The sequence below is a fragment of the Centruroides vittatus genome, unplaced genomic scaffold (assembly GCF_030686945.1).
Source record: "Centruroides vittatus isolate TY-2023 unplaced genomic scaffold, ASM3068694v2 contig_364, whole genome shotgun sequence".
Taxonomy (NCBI): domain Eukaryota; kingdom Metazoa; phylum Arthropoda; class Arachnida; order Scorpiones; family Buthidae; genus Centruroides; species Centruroides vittatus.
Window position 1 is genome coordinate 396,500 of NW_027122188.1, and position 22,672 is coordinate 419,171.

At 25.1% G+C, this 22,672-nt stretch overlaps 1 protein-coding gene across 1 annotated transcript in view; it reads right to left on the reverse strand.

Moving 5' to 3' along the window:
• LOC136975073 (uncharacterized) overlaps positions 1-15,640 on the reverse strand; it is a 111,858-nt gene extending 96,218 nt beyond the window's left edge. The window contains exon 1 of the mRNA XM_067270067.1: positions 15,137-15,640. Coding sequence (XP_067126168.1) covers positions 15,137-15,491 — 355 coding nt within the window. The 5' untranslated portion in view covers positions 15,492-15,640. The remainder of the gene's footprint in view (positions 1-15,136) is intronic.
• Between the last annotated feature and the right edge of the window lie 7,032 nt (positions 15,641-22,672).

The window sequence follows — 22,672 nt, forward strand, 5'->3', positions numbered from 1 at the left end:
TGAAATAAAGGGTGGGATGTTGATGATGTTGGATCTATATAAACTAGACCTGTTTTACTGCTTGCTTCTGCATTATTTAAATTATTCGGATAATCCGAGAATCTGCTAATTCGAACAGCGTTTGGTCCCAATTAGTTCTAACTAGCGGGACTCTATTGTATATATATTAGAATATATATATATTTTTTATGAATCGTTACCGAATCGGCTATCTTACCTATACAAACGAATAATTAGTAACGTGATGTAATGTTAATTACACAGTGTAACAACAAAATGTTTCTGATAAAAGTTTGACGCGCCGATTTCAACGGTGGTCTCGTTTTTCTCTGTATCATAAAAAAGTTTTAGTTATCTTAAGTTTTTGATTTTCATTACTATCCTAAAATTTGCCTTTATTTCGGGATAAATGTGGCCTCTCACTAAAGTTGTAAGTTCTCTCTGGACTATTTCTGTTACGTTTATGAATACTGTATTGGTCGAAAACAAAATTTCCAAAGAGACTAAGTTTTTCATTGCGTATCAAGCTTACTTAGGAATGCCAATCAAATACCAAGACAAGTCGCGGACACCGCATTTATACTGTGGTAGTTGCAGGTTAACCCTAAGAGATTGGTTTCGAGATGTAGGAAAATCAATGCCATTTTCTATTTCCCGAATTTGAAAGGAATCGAAGAATCAACATAATAACTAGTTCTTTTGTATAGTTGATATTTCCAAATACAAGACATCTACAGACTGGAATGTTATTACGTATCCCAACATACCACTATCTATCGCACCAGTTCTTCATTGCAATGAGCTTCCTATTCCACAATTATTAAAAAGTGTGTAGATGGTAAAGAAAGGCTAGTCAGGTGGTAAGTGTGACGAGGAAAAAAGATATGGACTTTCAAGCTGTATCGTACAGTAAGCAGCCAAATCAAGAGACTGAGCTAATAACAAGCAGCTTGTCGAGATTTAGAAACAAGGGGGTGCCGTATGACAGTGAACCACATTACTTGCACTATTCGTATCTCCATTTTTTCAGAGAAGATTTGGGAGCAGTAAGTGAAGAACATGATGAGAGGGTTCACCAAGACACTGAAAATATTTTGAGATAGCAAAAAAATGAGATGAAACAATGACGGGACACTACATCTGGAATTTAGTGCGCCCATAATAATAGTATTCGTGAGGCAAAGACGATCCAAAGTTAATTTTTAAGACACGTTTTTAAATAGTGTTTCAATTAATTCTGTGCAAATTTGTGATTTGTATTCTCTTACGTTCTCATGTCATATATTATATAAATACCGTTTTTGGCCCAAACTTTCAAGAAAAAATCTTTTGTTTTAATTTTTTTTAATTAAAAATATAATTTTTTTATGTTTATGTACTTTTTAGGTAAAGAAATTTTAGCATTTATTTTTTAACATATTATTGTACAAGAAATTTTATGTATTGGTAACAAATTTATGATATTTACGCATCGTAGGTCAAGAACTCTTTGTCATTGTTAATATCAGAAGTATCTTTTTCGTTTCTTTATTAATTACTATTTTATTTTGCTAATACATCGCTCTTCATTGACCGAAATTGTTTCTGTTTCAAATTCGTCGTAAGTTTAACAAAACCAATTATCGTATTCCAAGGTATTTTGCATACAGATATCGTTAGTAATTTCTAGAGTTACTTTTTAAACTCATAAGCATAAATAAAAGAATTAAAAACATTTATATAGATACGGAATTAATACTATTTTACGCAGCAAAATACGGTACATAAATTATGCAGTAATGTAAATTGTGGATATAATATTAATGCTATACAAAAATCTACATTGTTTACTTTTCATTCATTCAGTATTCTCTTTTCATTATTCATTAACAAGTTTTTATTAACTACTCATTAGTTGTATTTATCCATTTATTCACATCTGGAATATGTTTTTCAAAATTAGAAAGTATCTAATGTTACTTTATTATTTTATATTTAATTAATCAGAAAGATTGTGCATTATCTTTTCATTTTAAATAAGAAAATTTTTTAAAAAAGCAAAAAAATTTCTCATTTTTTTCTCATAAATGAATCATCATCATGAGATATCATTATTAGAAATTTTTATAAAAATTAAATAATTAATAAAATACTTTTGATATACATTCTTTACGATGGCTGAAAATAGAACTTGTAACATTTAACAAATACGCAATGATCCTTTAATCTCATATTTTTATAACATACTGTGTATGGTTTTGCTGTTTAAGCTGTAGCATCATCTAAAATTATCAAATTATTTCAATAAGCTGAGTTTTCATAAGCTTGTAAAACATCATCATACGTAATCATGCGATTAGATAATGATGATGGATGATAAATATTGTAAAGTTATTCTTTAAAACTTATGGTTTTTAATAATTCGAGATAAAGATGACCTATTTTCAGAAATAAATTCATATTAAAAATAATTAATTATGAACAAATTCGATTAATATAATTAACATATCGACTATTTAATCAATAATAAACGATTTTTTTAAACTTAATAGTATTGAGGAATTTGTCTTATATCATAAATGAACCCAAAAATTCTATATTTTTTTAATTTTTATCGTTTTTTTTCCAGTTTTCTCCGTATGGAATATGTTATAAAAATGTTTAATGACATAATAGAAAACGTAAATTTTTATAATTTTGATAAATAGAAAACAATAATAATTTCCAAAATGAATTAAAACTAAAATCAATTTCAAGAATTTGTTCTATTTTATCCTATAAATAATTTTCTAGGCAAAATAATGGGATAAAGAAATAAAAATAATATTGTGTTCATTATCATATTCCTAATTATTGTTTACTTCGATTTAAAATCACTTAAGAAATTCCCAGCGATAAAATTTTGTAAATAATTATAATGAATATATTTTTAACAAGTGTTAAAATCAAAATTTAAATATCAAACAACTGTTAATTACTATTATATTATTTTTGTTCCTTCATATAAGAAAAATTTAAAACTTTCATGTCTACTTATTAATGATAATTAATTAACTAATTACATTTATTTATTAAAATTATTTAAAATAAGTTTTAATTAGAAGAATGGTGTAATTAATACATTGAAATATTACTTATAAATATATTTTATCATAAAAACTAGATAAATGGGAGACACTTGTAATTCATACTCAAAGGTTAATTATGGACATAAAAGGTAGGTATGAGTCTAATTATTTCACGTAAAATGAAAATTTATTTTTCAGTTTTTAATACAATTTGCCCCTTTTTATTTATTTAAATTTATAAGTTGAAAAAATTCATCTATCAACACAGTATGTTTTAATGAATTGAAGAGATGTTTATTTCTAATTTCCCTAAAATTTTAGCTCATTCAATTTTATTAATTTATTTATTTTTAAAAATAGTAATAATGTCTTACAAGAGATGACTGCCCCAATTAACAAGCATACGTATTAAAAGACCATTAGCATATGCATTAAGAAACAAACATTTTGCAGCATGAGAAGAAACGCTAAAAAATAAAAAGTTAAATTAACAAACTGCATTTTTAAAATTTAATTATGAAAAAAAAACATTTTAAAGCAAGTTTTAAAGATTTATTTATTGTAAATATAAAATCTAAATAATAACCTAGATATTTTAATTTTAATATAAGTAAACTAGAATTTATAAAGTTTATTAAAATTCAATTTGCTATTTAAATTCACTTTTGAAAAACTTTAAGTAAATAAAAAAAATTACAGTAATTTTTAAATAACATTCTATATTAATTTGATTCATATCCTCAGAATATGGACAAATTTTGATAAAATAGTTTTTTAAAAAATTATGAATTTTAAAACTTTTTATTGCATCAAAATCGAGCAATTAAAAAGGGAAAATTAGAGAAATTTTCTGTTAATAATGATATATTTATATACTGTACTTTAAACTCTGTGTGTTCAATCTTCAAGCAATCTTCAAGAGTTCCGCAAAGATTTTTATAGAGATTTTTTCTTTTCATTATTTTTACTAAAAATATTAAAAAATAAAAATATTTTAAACTGCAAGAAGCTTTATTAGAAAATAAAACAAGCATTGAAATCTTTTTCATATGTTCTTTATATCATTAAGTATTTTTGCTTAGACTTCCGCAAAAATAATACTAAAGCATGAAAATTCCACAGATATTAAAAGCTTGAATATCTGCTTTAAGCATTTAAGCTTGTTATCGTTAAAAACTATTCGATTTCTCATGAATTAAAGTACACAATTTGATAACCTTTACTCCTATTAATATATTTTCTCGTCTCTTTTTCTCTACGAAACTTTAAAGCACTTTTGAATAACTAAAAGATTGTTTATTTAAACTATACAATAAATAAATAGCGTAAATTTTCATTTTCCGATTGATACGTTAGCTTTGGAGATTTTCTGAATTTGTAATGTAACGGAACGCAATTCTACTACTTAATTAAAAAAATTAAATACTGTACATTTATAATCATTTAGAAATATAATTTCGTATCACTAATGAAACGTTTCATTTTTTAAATTAAAAATATTATACAGTATATCCTTATTGACTAAAGTTTTCATTTGGATCTTAATGAAAGTCATAAAACTTTATAAAAACAAGTCAATACAATATAAAATAAAACTTGTCATAATATAAATGTTACATTGAATATCATATAGAGCCAAATAAATATTTATTTATTTCAGTTTATAATTTAATTTTAAAAACTGAAAAGATATAGACGAAGAGTGGCGGGCGATCCTTGGCCTGCGTGCCAAACTTGGCACGCCAACGACTTCTTTCCGGCACGCAACCCAGCATTCAACTTAAAGAAATAAATATCCGACATCTTTGATTATTTGAAAAAGTTCTATCAAAACTTAAAAGACACCAAATAAAATTCTCCCAAAAATTTCGGTTGGCACGTGAGAAAATTTCGCATCATAGATTTGGCGATTTTGGCACGCTCCTTTAAAAAGTTTGCCCACCCTGATATAGATCAATTTAAGATAAAGGTATAAATTTCAATATTGAAGAATAATCTGTAGAATGAATTACATAAAATACTAATAAATATATTTACAACGAATTTTTATTGATATTTAAACAGCAATGAAACGTTAATATAGATTTTAGTGTTGTAGATAAATCAAATATTTGTATACTTAATTATTTTTCTTACCATCGTAAATATTTTGTTCACATTGATAAGATTTACATTTTAAGTGAGAAACATCAAAACTGATTCCTAAAAATAATTCAGTATCTTTTACTACAGAAACTATAAATCAATGGATATATCCATTGATAATAACTGCTTATGAGATACGTTTCTCAATATTTTTTAAATGTATTAAAATGTAAATTTTCGTATATATCTGAGACAAAACTGGTTTTTTATTTACGTAGTTATAAACCAACGATGAATCATTCAATTTTTTTTTCTTTTTTTTTTAATGGAAAATAAGAACTACTATTCTTATGCTTATTGAAATACCTAAATATTTCGTAGATTTACTGCAGGATCTGGAATACTTATAAGTAAAAAATATTAATTTTTTTAGATATTCATCATCCAATAATCTTATTTGTAGGAACAGCAATGAATAAAACAAAATTAAAGAAATAATTACTGATTCGTGAAGCATATGGAATGATCAAAGAATCAAATAAAAATTTACAAGACATGGTTTGAATTCTCTTGGTATATGATTCCGTTATAACATGAATTTAAAGTACAATTTCCATTTTGTTTATCTAAATATCGACAGTTTCAATTAATACTTAACGTGCTACCGTGTATGTTTTTAAACTCATCAATATATAATGTAACGGTATATAAAATGTAAAATTCTTATATTATTTATTGAACATACCGTATATCGTATATATCATTTTTAATTTAATATTGCCTGTATACTGAATTAAAAGTTAAGTTTTCAATAATTTACATCCTTCTTGTTATAAATCGTTTGAGAGATTAAATACGTTTCTCAAACGATTTATAGTTTATGGTTTACTGCACATTAACTATTGTATTAAATACATTATTAAACTGCAAATATTCCATATTTACAGTCTGTCTATATTTTAATATTTCTATTTAACCTATGAAATGTATTAAATGAATTGTTCATTATATTCTTAGTGATTATCAATTTTAATTAAAGGTAAGAATAATTTAAAATTTTAATTTAATTTTTAAGAATTTAAGAAAAAAAATTAATTTTTCAGATAGTATATGAATTTATTTAACAAAATACAGTTAATCGGGGTCTCCTGCCTCTAAGGTTTCCGTATCTAATCTCGTCTTTCATATATCTTATTTCGTTCTCGAGATTAAAGAAAGACAGGCAGGCGGACGGACTGACGGACGACAGTGGGAATTTATAGTTCTGTATTTTTTTTTCAAATTGCAACCCATTATATTTTAATTTTAATACGGAGTTCAATTCTGCAGACTCCTGTTTCAAAAAACTTCATAACTTTTATTTGGCAGTTTTTTTCCAATATTTGTTACTTTTTATTAATCTTAATGTCCATTACCATATTAAATAACTCTATTTTTAAATATAATTTCCTATTCAATATTTATTATAAAATCATATATTATATTGGCGTCTTTGTTAATCATTTATTGCAATTTTTTATTTACTTAATTCATGTAAAAGCATTGCTAGTCTTTCGTTTTAAATAATAAAATTTATCAAATCTGGTCGACATTTTTTAATATTATTAGAATGTAACGTAAAGAATCTTCTTAGATATTTTGCAAAAAAAGAAAAAAAAACATCTCTCAGCAAATAAGACCAAAACTCTTAACTGGCGTAATAAACGAAGAAAAAAAACTGAAAAACTGCAAATTTATTTCTTAGTATACTTTATACTAAAGAATAGTTACTACTGTTATTTTATACTGAATAAATATGAGTTATCTTTTCCGAAAGTATAAGAAACGTGATACTAAGAAATTTATTGCAATATCTATTTCTTGATATGTCTTATACTTTAAAAACTAAAAATCTGTCAATTCGTTTGTCTTAAATTTAGATTTAATATGCACTTAACAGTATATATTAAATGTAACAAAGTTACAACCTATTCATGGAGATTTGTGTGTCATTGTAATTCATACAGTACATGATTTTCAAATAGACTGAAATTTTAAAATATCTCTCTTTCTTATCATAGATTCTCAGGCTATCACTCAATCCTCAGTCGAGCTTATCGGGTGGGAAGATATAAGAGGATTGCCATGAAAGATTGAGAAATCAAGATTAGAATCTGATCCTGACGTCTAAGTAGTTTCTATTAGCAATTCCTATTGCATTTCGTTTTCCATTCCTCATTAATATCAGTCCCTCTGTTTCTGATCAGACCATCTATCTGTTAACAAGTTTAATGCTTTACTGCAACCTAACAATGAAGTATATTTCACTCGAATATAATTTAAATCGGCATTTTAAGCCATCTAAATTTTCATTACGTTTGTTCACAACTTCAATTTCGATTCTTCTTAATCTTATCCTAAAGTTCTACATTACACTTTTAAAAACGTTTCTCCGAATAGTGAAGATTTCACACTCAATAGATAAATCGAGCTCTTCCGAAATTTTTCGATTACTTGTTACAGTACATTTTGTTCTTGAGATATCTCCAAAGAAAGAAGTCTCAGAGATTCAGACCTGGAAAATATTCAGAGCAGTAATTGCTTTCCACGGTGTTTTCTATGATGCAAAAGTTGTTACATCGACATATTGAACATATTGTAATATAAATGGTTTCAAATGTTTTGAATAATATTTGATTAAAATTTGTAAACTGTACCTCATCAGTTGTAATAAAGCATTAAACTTAATAGGTTCCATCCTATATCTAAAATACAAGAAATTTTTAATTTTTAATATAAATATATATTGCCTATTTTTACGTAAAGTTAGTTTTTATGTATTTATTTTTTAATTTCTTTGATATCTTACTACATTTTGTCTAAATGGAAGAATCATTCTTCATTTCTAAGGCATTATAATCAAACATATAATCGCCAGATAATATAGCTCATTAAGAGCTAGTTTGCTGTAGCTTATTCAAAGATTATGCCACCTATAAATTATAACTTATGTCATTACAAATGACGTAATCATTTATTTAATTATAAGCGATTATATCACTTATAATTAAATATCATTTTATATTTTAAGCCTTGAACTTACCACAAAATATAATTTAAAAAATTTTATATTTTTTTTATGTAATTTGTTATTATAATCGATAAAAAAAGGTCTTTTGCATCTTGCATGAGACTTAAAAAAATCAATTCTCGAAATAATATAAAAATAATTAATTTTTTATCAATTTTGATTTTTTCAATTTGTTTATTTAAAAAAAATCTTTCAACGTTGTTTTATTTAAATGCAAATTGATATTTATTCAGAAATATTTCTATAATTATAAAGTCATTACGCTATCTTTCTTTGAGGAGCGATTCTTCACGTCATTACAGTTCAATAGAATATAATAAAGTTTATCGAAAATCATTGAGAAGAGTAAGTTTTTATCTTTCTTCCGAAGATTGATATTCCTTATGATTAAAAATAGACTGTATTGAATCGTTGAGATTACAAAAATAATTTTATGAATTAAAAAACTTAAGATAATTTAAATTTAAATATTTTTATTAAATTTTATAAAAACTTTCAAAAGATAATTTAATCATTTTTAAACGAAAAAATAATAATAATAAAGCCTATACAGTTACTTAAAAAGTAACTGATAACGAAAGAAAATTAAATCATAAAATAAATTTTTTTAACGATAAATGCTGACTTAATAAGAACTCAACCGTTCAAGTTACGTCTCCGTAAAGAACACCAAAAGTGTAAAATGAACTATTTAAATTTTAAAAAGAAATTAAAATATTTTTTAAAAAATAACAGTCGACGTTTATTGAGTTTCACATGAGGTCTAATCTCATTGTCACTTCAATCACAGTTTTGATTACTTTGAAGATAATTTTCTTTCTTTGATTGCCAATAGAGAAAATCGAGAGATGGGATAAGATTTTTTCCACAACTTTTCTTTCCAGTTTCCTCCATTTGCTGCAGCCATCAGACTATTATACTAAATGTCACGATACAGTTTTGTAATTTAAAGTTACAGACCGAATCTTTTCGGGTACTGTACGCCAAAATAAGATCAATAGAATAGAGTTTATCGACAACTAGTTTAATTGGTTTAGATGAATGAATATAAGAACATCGATATTTCTGTGCCGTAATTGGAATTGCTTCCACATGCTATTAAGTCTCTCGACATAATGCACCACTTTTAACAACAATTGGCTTTACTCCAACAAAACTAAACTTGAATAGCATTGGCCAGTATTCCACAGTATATTTTGTTAATTAAAGTAGGCGATAAAACATTATTGATAATGGATAATTGAAGAATAAATTAAAGTATATAAAAATTGTCGTTTGGCCATGATGATTGAAGAAATATAGTGACAATATCCATTCGGGTACTAGAAATTCGGGGAAAAAAACAAATTTAATAATAAATTAATTTTATACAATCGTATATATAGATTCTATCATAAAATCGAAACTTATTACAGCAGAAAGATATTAAAAGTCGATATTTACACTGACGAATATCGTCACTAAAGTCAGTTACATTCTTATGGTTTATAAGGTATAAATTATACATTTCGGTGAAATGTAATAAAGATAAAATTATCATTTTCTTACAAATTTTTAAAAATAATTTTAAACCTTTTTCTATTAAAACAATCCAATTGAGACATTTATAAGAAGTGGTTGCTTTAGGCTACACTCTTTAAAAATTGTTTGTTCTTTTTTTTGATTTATAACAAAATATTGTATTGTATATATAAATGTCTATACAGTACTGTACATTATATAAGCTATTATGCAATAAAAATATAGGTTCAAGTGAAAAGTTAAAAAAGGATATTTATTACTTATTGATTAAATATAATATTCTATTATTCTGTACGGTACACTGAGTAAACTTTAATAATACAAAAACAATGATTAACCTTTACTGGAAACAACGTAATGAAGTAAAGTATACACAAGAGACCCCTTTACATAATTTAGGTAATTACTAGCAACTTAAGTAATTTAACAAATTAAAGAAAATGTTTTAATATTAGGTAATAGAATGAAAAATATACATTACTATGAAAATATATAAAAAGTAATATATTTAATTTATTAACTATTTGCGTAATAATATTAGCTGTAGACGGACGATGCAGTAAAGAGAAATCAATGTAATACAAAGATAATTAACATAATGAAGATATGTATTTAAGTCTATAATTCTATATTTATTATATATCTAATTATATAATTATATTACAGTAAATATCGTATTTAATATTTAAGCCTTATTTATGGCATTAACAGTTTCTAAATTAATAAATTTCTATTGATACTTTACCAGCTAGCATTACAAGCCATTCAATCTAATTTCCAGACCACCGTATTGTCTATTATCTGTAAAATACTGATCATTACAACAAAAACAAAATCATTGACACTTGATTATATATTATTATGCGTGTTAATAATGCAATCGGACATAAAAATCATATGTAATAATATTCAAATTATGCCATTTAAAATTGAATTAAATTGAATACAATAACTAAAATATGTTGCATTTTTTATTGTTTGTTCATTATTAAAAAATAAACAGTTATTTAATCACATAAAAATTAAAGCAGTTAATGTTAATATTCATAATTACTATATACAATAGTAATTTAAACAATACAGTAATTTATTTATTGAGATATTTTTTTATAAAATACAAGTATAAAAGGGTAAATATTGTTCAGTTTAAAATTTAAATTCAGACTTATGAAACATAAAAGATATTTTAAAATAGTACATAAAGATCTTATTAATTTCATTCAATATTTGAAACAATTTAAAATGTGTGATAAAAAGTATACCCATTTATAAACACGTTCTAATAACAATTTCAACAATTCTCGAAGTAAGGAATATCAATTAATCTACCGAAATAATTTAAAATAAAAAATAGTGATGATCATTAAAATAGGAAATCTCTTTGATTAGAAAGAGAATTAATATTTCTCGTTTATTAAATAAAATACGTCTTGTCTTTCGCTCACCGCAGATACTTGTCATTTATTAATTTCAACTATAAACGACCTTAACCTTGCCAACATGAATATAGAGAGTACGTGTAATTAAAATCGCGATATTTATATCCTCCAGTTTAATATTAGTATCTTAATCTTATAATTTTATCGTTAGGTTATATATGTAATTTCTAATTATAAATTTATAAGAGCGCCCTTATTAATCGAAAAATATTAAATATATTAAATTTCCATTGCATATTCCTATTAACTATCAAAAATTATATTTTTGTCCCTAAAATACTTGGAAATTTGACATAATAGAAGGAAATGGTAGACTATATCTAAAGTGAAACTTTTTCAATTAGTACGAGGGAAAATCGCCATCTGGTGACGGAACGAATAATCTTTCGAAACTAGATAAATGTCTTTTAAATTAAACAAAACTTTATCGCTTGAATGATAAATTCATAATTCTTGAATTGTTCATAAAGTTTAATTAATGTATTTACATATAAACAATTCAGGCACATTTATGAATGGATAAATGTATGTATATATACCGGCACGTATTGTTTATACAGTATATATAGTATACATGTGTGGATGTATGCACACACGTTGTTATTTTTCATATGAATTACAAGTGAACAAATGCTTAACTTTATTACTTAAACGCTTCAGTAATTTCATAAAGTTAATTTAAATAAACAGTTAACGGATAAAATGTTTAAAAAGTATTTAAAAATTTTTAAGCATATCTCACTGAAAAGTACATATATATTTGTGTTTATATATGTATATAGTATCTATTTTTATACTATATGTTTCTATATATCTATATATTTTCCTAATATATTTTTTTACCTATGTATCTTAGCGTTTCATTCAAAACAGTTGGTTTGAGTAAAAAATTTTTAATATTCTGTATTATTTATTTATATTTCAATATCTGATTTCTTTAAGAAAATATTGTATACTGCTTTCCTTTCTAAACATATGTTTAAAAAGACTACGTATTATTTTTATTATTATTTATAGTCTACTGTCTTTTATTCCATTATTTAAAATAATGTTACGTATTAAAATTTATTTAAAATTTATTTAAAATTAAAATTAATTTATGAACCTTGAAAACTTTACATATTTATATAAATTTTATGAGTTCAAAAATATACCTGTATTATATTTTAAAAAATCTAACACTAATCTTTAAATGTATATATTAGTTATTAAAATCATTTATATTCTAATAGATCAAACTTACCTGTGATTTTCATTACTTTCTTTCAATTAAACAAACATTAATCTTGTTTTTTCAAAAAGGTATGAAATATTAATTGATAACATTTGAAACCTTGGTGATGCGAAATTGTTATTAATATCCGATATTCTGACACAACATCTATATTTTAATAAATGAAAAATATCAATCTACATATCGAGAACAGTGTTATAAAATTCTCGCTCGGTGCCTGGCAACATTGATGAATATCGTATGCATTAGTTAACTACGCAGACATCCTATTATTCATCCTAATATAAAATATTCTTCTTTACTATGACTTAATATATTGAGATATGTCATTTTCTTTATCAAAGAAATGATGAAAGGTATTACATATATCTTAAACTTTGGCAAATTAAATTTTCACTCACAAAAACAAACAGCAATTAATTCTTTCGAAACATTATCATAAAATTTAAATTCTGGTTATAAATATAGATTACACTACACTGAACTTTAATTCGTCAAAACCCCGTTATAAATTTACAGTATAAAGCGGATTGTTTTAAATTATAAAATGTTTATATTATGATTAGTAGAAACTATAAATAAACACACAAGCATACAAGCGCGGGCAAGTACGCGTGTTATATTTTATATGGGAAAACTTCGCATATGGAACAGTATATAAATCAGTGGTCCTTAACCTTTCACGTTTCACGCTCTCCTAATCTAAACTACCGTCCCTTACAAATATTCTTTGAAGTAACACTTAACAATTAAATGACTTAACGACACATTTCATAAAATTATACATATACCTATATAAAGTTTTCAGAATTAACTACATAAAATAACTTTTTAATAATATTTAAACAAATAGTGTTGATAATATCCTGTCGCAATTTTTTTATTTTCATCAATTCATGGAGATTCGGAATTACTATGTGCTATTACGTTTATTGATTAAAGAAGAAATCGCCTTGATTTTAAGCAAAATTTATTTCATGTAAAAAAAAAATAATAATAAAAAGCTCTTAAGAAAACGTGTACGCGATTAAGAATTTACTGGTTTAGGAAATACATTATTTGCAATTTTTTATAGACTCAATTTAATTTAATTTAGTCATAAATTTTAGGAGAATATTAAAATATACGGAAAACTTTTTTTTATTTATTTATTTGATGAAAATAAAATTTAATTTGATCTTTTTAAATATAACTCGTATTTCTTAACATATAGCCTATTATCTAAATTAGTTAAGATGTAATTCGTTACTGATAGAAGTAAAAAAAAATCTTGCGAATGTAATATGTAAACTTAGACAAATAAAAATGTTTTAATTGTTTAATTACAATAGCTAATAAATTTAGACTAAAAATGAGGCGTTCACCATAAACATTCTATACTAACCAACCTTGACACAAAGCAGAAAATACGGGTAAACAGAAAAGAATTATGCTAGTATAGAAATATTATTTAAATTAAAACTAAATGCTTTCTTCTCCACACGATAATCATATTTACTGATGATTTTGTTCGCCGGTAACAATAAAATAATTTAATTAAGAACTATAGTAGTACAGTAATTACTTCTAGGGGAGAGAGTATTTTACATCCACTTCAATAGAATGTAATTATGACTTTGACTTCCTTTATATCCGAAGTGACATCGTGAATGATGTTATCTAGTGATTCCTCGATATAACTTTTATAATTCATTAATATCTTTAAAGTGAATTAACTATTTAAATCATTAACTGAACATCATTAATGGTATACAATTCGTGTCCTCGATATATATAATTAAACTGGGTTTGTAGGCAATTTCATGATTTCAGTTTTAACAAATGGTATCTATGTCACAATTTCTGAAGGATGACTGAATAATTATTTTTAAAACCATGACTAATAACCTACTTTATATTATTGTATTATAAGTATTCGCTATTTTTCCAGAGTCTGTGACAAATATACAATTTACATTCTACGTATTGAGAAAACCGATATATATATACTTATAAAAGACTATATATTGTTGTTGTATATCTCTCTATTTTATTTGCCTAATAAATCAAATGTTAAACCGGAAATTCTTTGTGTTTCACTGAATTGTGATTTTATGTAGTTCGTGGAAACTGTAGGATACTAAAATATCACAATTTAGTTTCTATCTACATGTGGCCGATAAAATTGTTTTCTGTGTATTTAAATTTAGAAATAAAATTCCTGAATTATGGTAATTGTGATATAAGTAGAAAGGCAAATATTTTTGTAAGTAGATAAAGTAGAACTTTTAATTACTATAATATTTACTATAGTAAAATGTACTCCCCAAAGAACGAAACAAAATAAAACAAATAAATAGGAGAGAAAGAGAGTCTGAATTAAGAATCGATTATGTTCTAGATGACTAACTTGATCATTGAACTTTTCGAGTCTCGATTACCTAAGTATAATTTTAGCTGTACTTTCATTTAAATATATTTAACACGTGATTAAAATTAACATAACAATCTCCGTACACAGGCAATTATAAAAGTCTGTTTATTTAAACTAATATATTCTCAAGCACGGTTTCTATCTGTCACCGCCGGAGGAGGAGTAAATTATTCTTACAGGAAAAAGATTAAAATGTATACATACACATCATCAGGTTTCTTTAAAAATATTATTAAAATATTAGAATGAAAAACAGTCATAAAGTGTCATGTTAGTTGTAAATAGCAATAAATATCTGTTAAATATCGCAGGAAGAAATCGACTTACCGGATTCCCATTCTTCCCAGTTATTATCCACATTATGACCATTTAATGTCGATCTGGAATCATCTTTTTCCACCACCATGCCCTCTTGCACGCTGTATGGCACTTTACTAAGTGGCACAACCTCCACTCTTATCTGCAAACACTTGCCTTGTTTCTCTAACTCGCGGAATACGTGAAGACAGCTATTATTTAAAGCGAACCACGAACCGTCCTTTTGGGCCACTTGGATCTTCGGTAATTTATCTTGATTTCCTTCGAATTTGTTACTAAGATCGGCCACGACAGTTTGATCCGGTGTCAAAACACCGTTTGTCGAATCCTTGATGAAATGAATGGACGATGGGGCCAACAACATCTCCGTCGCGGGGTAGAGCCGGATCAATAATGACTCGTACTCATTCCAGACATTTCCCTCACTGAACACAACAATAATACTAACTGTGCGAAACCGACATGTCCTGGCCGAAGCGACAGTCAGAATGCGGGAGACATCGGATCGATCGCTGCGCCGCCAAACGGAGAGGCTATGCACCCAAACGCCGCCTCCGTTACTAAATTATAAAATTCTATTTTCGCCTCAAAATGTAATATTCGCTGCACTCTCAAATTACACCACGCTACCATTGATCATAAAGTGAAGAAATTCGAAATAAAAAATTAATATCGCCCTTTATAAATAATTCAGTAAACTTATTATAGCTTTATATTAATATATAACAAATTTTATTGTAATTTTTATGATTTATATTTTGCATTTTTATGATTTATTTTTATAACTGTAAATAACTCGATATTCCGTAAACTCAAATTGGTATTTTTGTCATCGGCAGATTATTCTCCTTTTCCCTAATTTAATATCAGAATAACTTTATCCGCGCCATCTAGTGAATAACGCTCTTATTAATACAGAATTCAATATTCGCTTCGGCATTTCATTAATAAATACTTAATTTTCGTATAATAATTGCATCAATTATAACAATACAATTACTTACGAGTACTATTCGATAATTATAATATTATAAACAATAATTTTCATTTCGATATTCGAATAAATTAGTTTATTTTCCGAATTGGCATAAATTATCGATGATTTAATTATAGTGTTACAATAAATGAGAAACGTTTAAATTGTTCCTGGTTTAATTGTGAATTTGGTTATAATATTGTGAATTTGGTAAAAAAAATACTGAAACTTTATGGCTTAATATTCAAAAATTTATATTAACAGAGGATAAAATAAATAATTAAATTTACACGAGGAAAAAAATAAAATTTTACTTTTCGACTATTGCTTGTAAAAATACTGTAGTTTAATTTGATAAATTTTATTATTTAATTTTGTTTTTATTATGAATTTAATATAAGTGAAAACACCGAATTAACATTAGATACGTTTAACATTGGATAATTAAAATATTTTAGTAGCTATAAATTAAAAATCAATATTCAATTTTCATTCCTATTGCAATTATAACAACGTATTAATAATTAACAAATGCTTTGGTAAATATAGCGGGCTAGTGGGGGAAAAGAGTGTCCGATAATTGCCGAAAATCTGTTAAATCGAATGTGTTTTTAAAATATATTAATTAACGAGCAATTATTTATTGTGACGTTGTCACAATGCCGAACTGCAATTTTTAATCATATTTTTAATTTTTTTAATTTAAAACATATGCTCTTCACCTCAAATCTGTAGTGGCTTGTCCCTGTACATCATACTTTTCGTTAGCAATGGAGTCCTTTCAGGAAAAAACGTTTGAATTGAAATTACGTGATTTTCGGTTTGTACCGGAAGTTCGTATATAGTTAAAATCGGGGCATCCTGCCCCTATGTTTTCTATATCTGGTCTTGGTAATATGTATCTAACTCCGTTCTCGAGATTAAGGAAAGACGGACGGACAACTGTGGGAATTTAGAGGTCTACAATTGTTTCAAATTGCAGCTCAATAACGAATTTACAATGTATAGGTCTGTATTACAATTCTATTATAATGTATAAGCATGAATAAACCGTTATTATAATGTGATGTACTGTACATTGACTACTTTATATTCGTTGCTCCTTGACCCAATCTTTTATCGTACTCTATCCGCGAATAAAAAAAGCTTTATAAAATTTTTTTCCGGACAGAAGTCTCTTGTCCGTTAAATTGAGAGTCTCCTGTAAATTATACTGTACTTAATGATGTTAACAACATTCGATTGTTAAAATGGGTTAAAGATGAAGCAAGTTTCAATATTATCTAATACTAAACACGAACCATTTTATGTTAAAAATGAAAATTATTATAAAAGAAAAATAGAAATTATGTTACTTACTTTCATTGAAAACATCGGTCATTATTCCTAATAGATTTTTTTCTTAAAATTAACTTTTATGTTAACTAATTTGTATTTTTATTAAATAGTCTTTCCAATTTAACGTTAAAAAATAAATTTCGTATGTGATTCATCATTAAAATATCTCCCCTTTATTTGAATTTTTACCTCGTTTTCAGAGTCTGAAAAGATGAATAATAATTTTTTAAAGGAAAATTATCGTTTTCCTGAATATAAATCTCAGTTATTTAAAAGTTCGATGTCTTTCATGCCAAATTTTGATAAATTTTTAATATTATAGTAGGACTAATTAATTATCATATATCTGTATCTAATTTGTATCACTTCAGACATTGCATTTATTATACTATACTGTGTACAGTACATATATATAGTATTATATATTCAGAATTTAAAAGAATATATATTCGATCAGTACTAAATTCTTTTAATTATTGAAATTAATAAATTCCAGAACGTTTTTAAACGCATTTAACTTGCTTTGTATGTCCTCAAATCTTGCAACTCAAATTTAATCCACTACTAATTAAGATAGAAACTTTGAAGACGTACTTATATCCGATGCCAATGCATTTTAATGATTTTTTAGAGGCTGACCGATTCCGAACCCGCTAAACATAATCAAATGTAGAATTTAATAATGATGTTTGTATGTAAATGCAATGTAGTGATGTAGCCTGTATAGTAGAGTAAGACCACCTCTACCTCACACTCGAAAAATGTGACTAATAAAAAGGTTTTTTAATTTTTTTAATTTCAAAAGTGCATTAAAAGTATCATTTTTGTAAATAAGATTAGTATATATTTTAAAATATACTAATCTTAATGATTTATTTTTAAAATAATTTAGTATGCTTTGCTTTATATTTTTCAGAAAATTTAATCATATTAAGATGAATTTTACACGTAAAACAGTATTTATTATACTAATCATTCGTTTTATTTTTGCTTATTTAAACATTAATTTGTGAATTTGTTAGGCTTTAGGTCTGATTATTTAACGTATAATGTAATTAATAGATATTAGAATTCGCTTTAAGTTACGATGTTAAGGATATCTTTCTTATTTTAATAAATTTAAATTTAATTTTTATTTATTACTGAGAAATTTTTAAAACAAATGTAGTACTTATAAAAGTAAATAATGTGAATTAATAAGCATTTTGTTATAAATATAAGTAATGGAATTATGGGTTTACATAATTTATGAAGATTTCGTCACTAGTTTTTAGTGAGTTACTTTAATCTCTACAGTTCTTGTTATTAATATAATAATATATTTATATGAATGCAAAGATTTTTATTTATTACTGCAATTTAGAATATTTTATTATTTATAGAAAATTTTAAAAATTATAATTTATTTTTTGAATATATTACATTAATTATTTTTTAATTTATAAAATAAATCACTGGTGAAAAAACTTCTATTGAATTTGTTTAATTTTTATTATAAAAGTTTTAACAAGACAAGTAATATTCTCAAATTTAAATTGTTAATTTTATTTATAATCGATTAAATATAACTAGAATTTAAATTTAAAATAATGTTTAAATTGAAGACGTTTTTCTTTATTGTCTTTAGAATAATCACTTTTTTTCTTTTCTTATATGACATTACACTTTAAAAGATTTCTTCACACATTATTAGTATAGTTATTAAATAACGTATTAAATTCTCAAGAGGTAAATTCTAATTTATAAAGTAAATAATTAGCATTCTATAATTTTCCAAATGATTGCAACTGTTTTCTCTCTACCGAAACGGAATTTATTAACTAAAAGAAAAAAAAAAAAACAGCTATTACATTTAATTACTTAAACTTCCAAATCTACATGATATCGTTAATTAAAACCTTAATAATAAATGATAAGGTAAATAAGAGAACCATTAATTAGTTAAATTTCCAGGAATATTTCTGATCATTACGAAAATATCATAATTTTAATTATCTTTGATAAATAAAATTAAAAATTTTTATTATTATTAACTTTATTTTCTATTTTTAAATGAGAAATGAAAATATACAAACAAGTAGTGCTCTAAATATAGGATAATGTGGTTAAATTTAATATTATTTTATTTGATAATATAATAAAACTATTATAAAACTTCTTACAAAGTTTCAAAGTTTAAATATAAACAAAGTTATTTTACCTTTAAAATTTTTCTCTCAATTTAATTCTAAAAATTAAAGGCCAGTATTTTATTATAGCTGTGATAGATTATTATTAATATATTTATAAAAATTCGACGATTGTTTAATGATTTATGTTTATATATATATAAATCTGTTAATAAGCAATAGTAGAAGAGTTTCTTACGATCTTACACTATGGTAGATCACAAGTGGCAGTAGTCAACAACTAAAAATGCTTTTTTTCCTCTCGTACTGCATTCGAATGGAATGATTTGGATCATTAGAATTTTATGAAAATGTATTCACAGAAACTGTACGAACACGATAATAGAAATAATGACTATCTGTTATCATGTTCCTTTCGTTTCAACTTGTCATTTTATACAGTAAATGCATTGGAACAGATTTAATATTCACGAATGGAGTTAGTCTAATATTAAGGCTTTAATATAATTGGATTATATGTGACGGTCTCAAATTATATCCATTACAGAAAAGGCCTAACCTACAATGAGAATTGGCCAGGTAGTCTGTAGAGTTAACTAGATTGGGACTAGGATCTTGGCTTCCCGTAAGGATAAATGGTCCCAAGAAATTTCCGAAATAATATAACCAAAGTGAAATTTTTAAGAGCAAATACAGAAGAACTATAACCCAGAACCGCTTAGTTATGCAGTGATGGTAAGGAACAGGTTCTTATTTTCATTTTTGTCTCTTTCTGCTTTGTGGGCGCTAACTTATAAGAGGGCTTTATTCCACGTTCCTCGCATAAAAACGTTTTTGAATTGTTACATTTTAAACTATATTAATGTAGTGAATTCGTTTTGATACGTTTGTGTTTAATAATGATTCGATTGTCATAATTGGAAAGCATGAGATCCATTTTACCCCATATGGAAATTGAGTATGATATATTTCACCCTTATATTGGGACGAAATTGACGTTTGACAATATATTTTGAAATGTCAACATCATCACTCCCAATATATTTAGATGTTTGCAAATTACAGTTTTTCAATCACTAATTGTGATACTTTTTAAAGTGCAGTTAATTTAATTTTCTCAATTATAGTTTTTTACAATAAGTGATTTTGTTGAAACTGATCCACTTCACTCCCACTTATTATATTCTACTTATAAACTTACATATAAACCATGATATTTAATTATTCGGAATAATTAAATTACCACATATTTTTCAAATGTGATAATGGTTGATACTGTTGAAATCATAATTCATCAAAAATGTAATTACTCTAAATTCTTTGTTTTCTTTAGGATATTCGTATGAATTGCACGTAACTGTAAATCAGTTTTACAGTTTTTAATGAAAATTGCAGTAGGATACATAATATTTATATACCATATAGCGGACATTTATAAACTATACAATAATATTTATTATTTTATTTAAGTTGTTACTATTTGAGAATTTGTTGTCGACCACTGAATTTGCTTTTCGTTTAATTAAACATGAGTAAATGTCTTTGATTAAGAGTAAAAATTTTGTTTTCAATGAAAATAAAAAACAAATTCTTTTAAAAATATAATTATTAATAATTTAGTTTCTTTCCTTAGATTAAATTGCTAGTAGTTTCTAAATTTTATATTTTTGTAAGCCTACAATAAATTAGTTATTCGTTTTATGATTAACAAGAAAATATTATTTCTATTTTCAGAGTATAAAATTGACAGTTACATCGAAAAGTGATGGACACGTTGTAATAATTTATTTACATAGTTAGGTATCGATTATAATCTGATTCCTTTATAATTTAGATAACTCCGTGAAAACTTTCTATTCTTAAAGTAAGCTGCAATTTTTTAGAATAGCAAAAGCTCTTAGGGTATTGATGCATGAGCCGACGCTGCTATTTATACAGATCAGTGAAGTACAGGTTTTCGGGTTTGATTTTCGTAGCATTTTCTTTCTAAAATGTTTAAAAGGAAAAATGCCACCAAATAACATACCGTAAATGGCAGAAAGCGATGAAATAAGCATTCTATTTTACCCAAAAAAAAAGTGAAATTTATTTTTGGTGGCTTTTATAAAACCTTCATTTATAGAAAAATTCTATTATTTTGAATCATTTTATTTCGTAAAAAAATTTATTTTCTTATATTCTGCTATTTAACAGTAAGTTAAATATACGGTAGAAACAAAATATTTATTTCGAAAAGAAATTTTACTTAATATAATTGTTTACATCATTTTAACAATTAATTGTTTACTTTATAATTATCCTTTTTAATAAAGCTTTACTATCTTTAAGCTTAATTTTAAAATCTAAATTTAAAATCTAGGCGCTTAAATGCATATTCTTTTAATATTTAACAAGATTAAATAGAGCTTAAAAATAAAATTTGAAATAAATATTATAGATTTAATTCACGCGATTGATAGAATATACCGTAAAATATTTTAAATTTATTTTATTACATTAATAAATATAGTTTTTTAATCTATTGTACAAATATTAGCATTTAACAAAGCAATATTGGTATAAAAATATATCAACTAATGGAACTTGTGTTTGAATTTTAACGAAGTTCTTGTTGTGTAGTTCGCATGAAAAATATTCAGAATAAAATTAATTAAAAAGATTTTTATAATGGAGAATATTGAACGTATTGAAATATAGTACTACCTTTAAAATCCTGTTTTCATTAAATTACTCTGGTTAACATAATCAGAAAGAAAATTGTATTCATTTAAAATTCAAAATATAATTTTAAACAAAAAAGTTGACAAGAGCTCTTGCTCGACTTTCCAGGCACTCGAACAGGAGGTTAAAGAGTCCATTAGGAAGTCCGATAATTTTCGATTATACTACAATATGGAATGTAGGTAATAACGAAAGCTTAAAAACAGTAATTTTTGAATTATGATCAAATCTCCATTTAAAAAATTTAAAAAAACACGATAATACTAGTTGAAAGTTAAAATTGTGTGTTGCACCATCTGTTATGAGATATTATTAAAAAATAACTTTTATATTATTAATTATTATAAAATAGGCAAAAATATCTTAATTTTGATGGTAGAG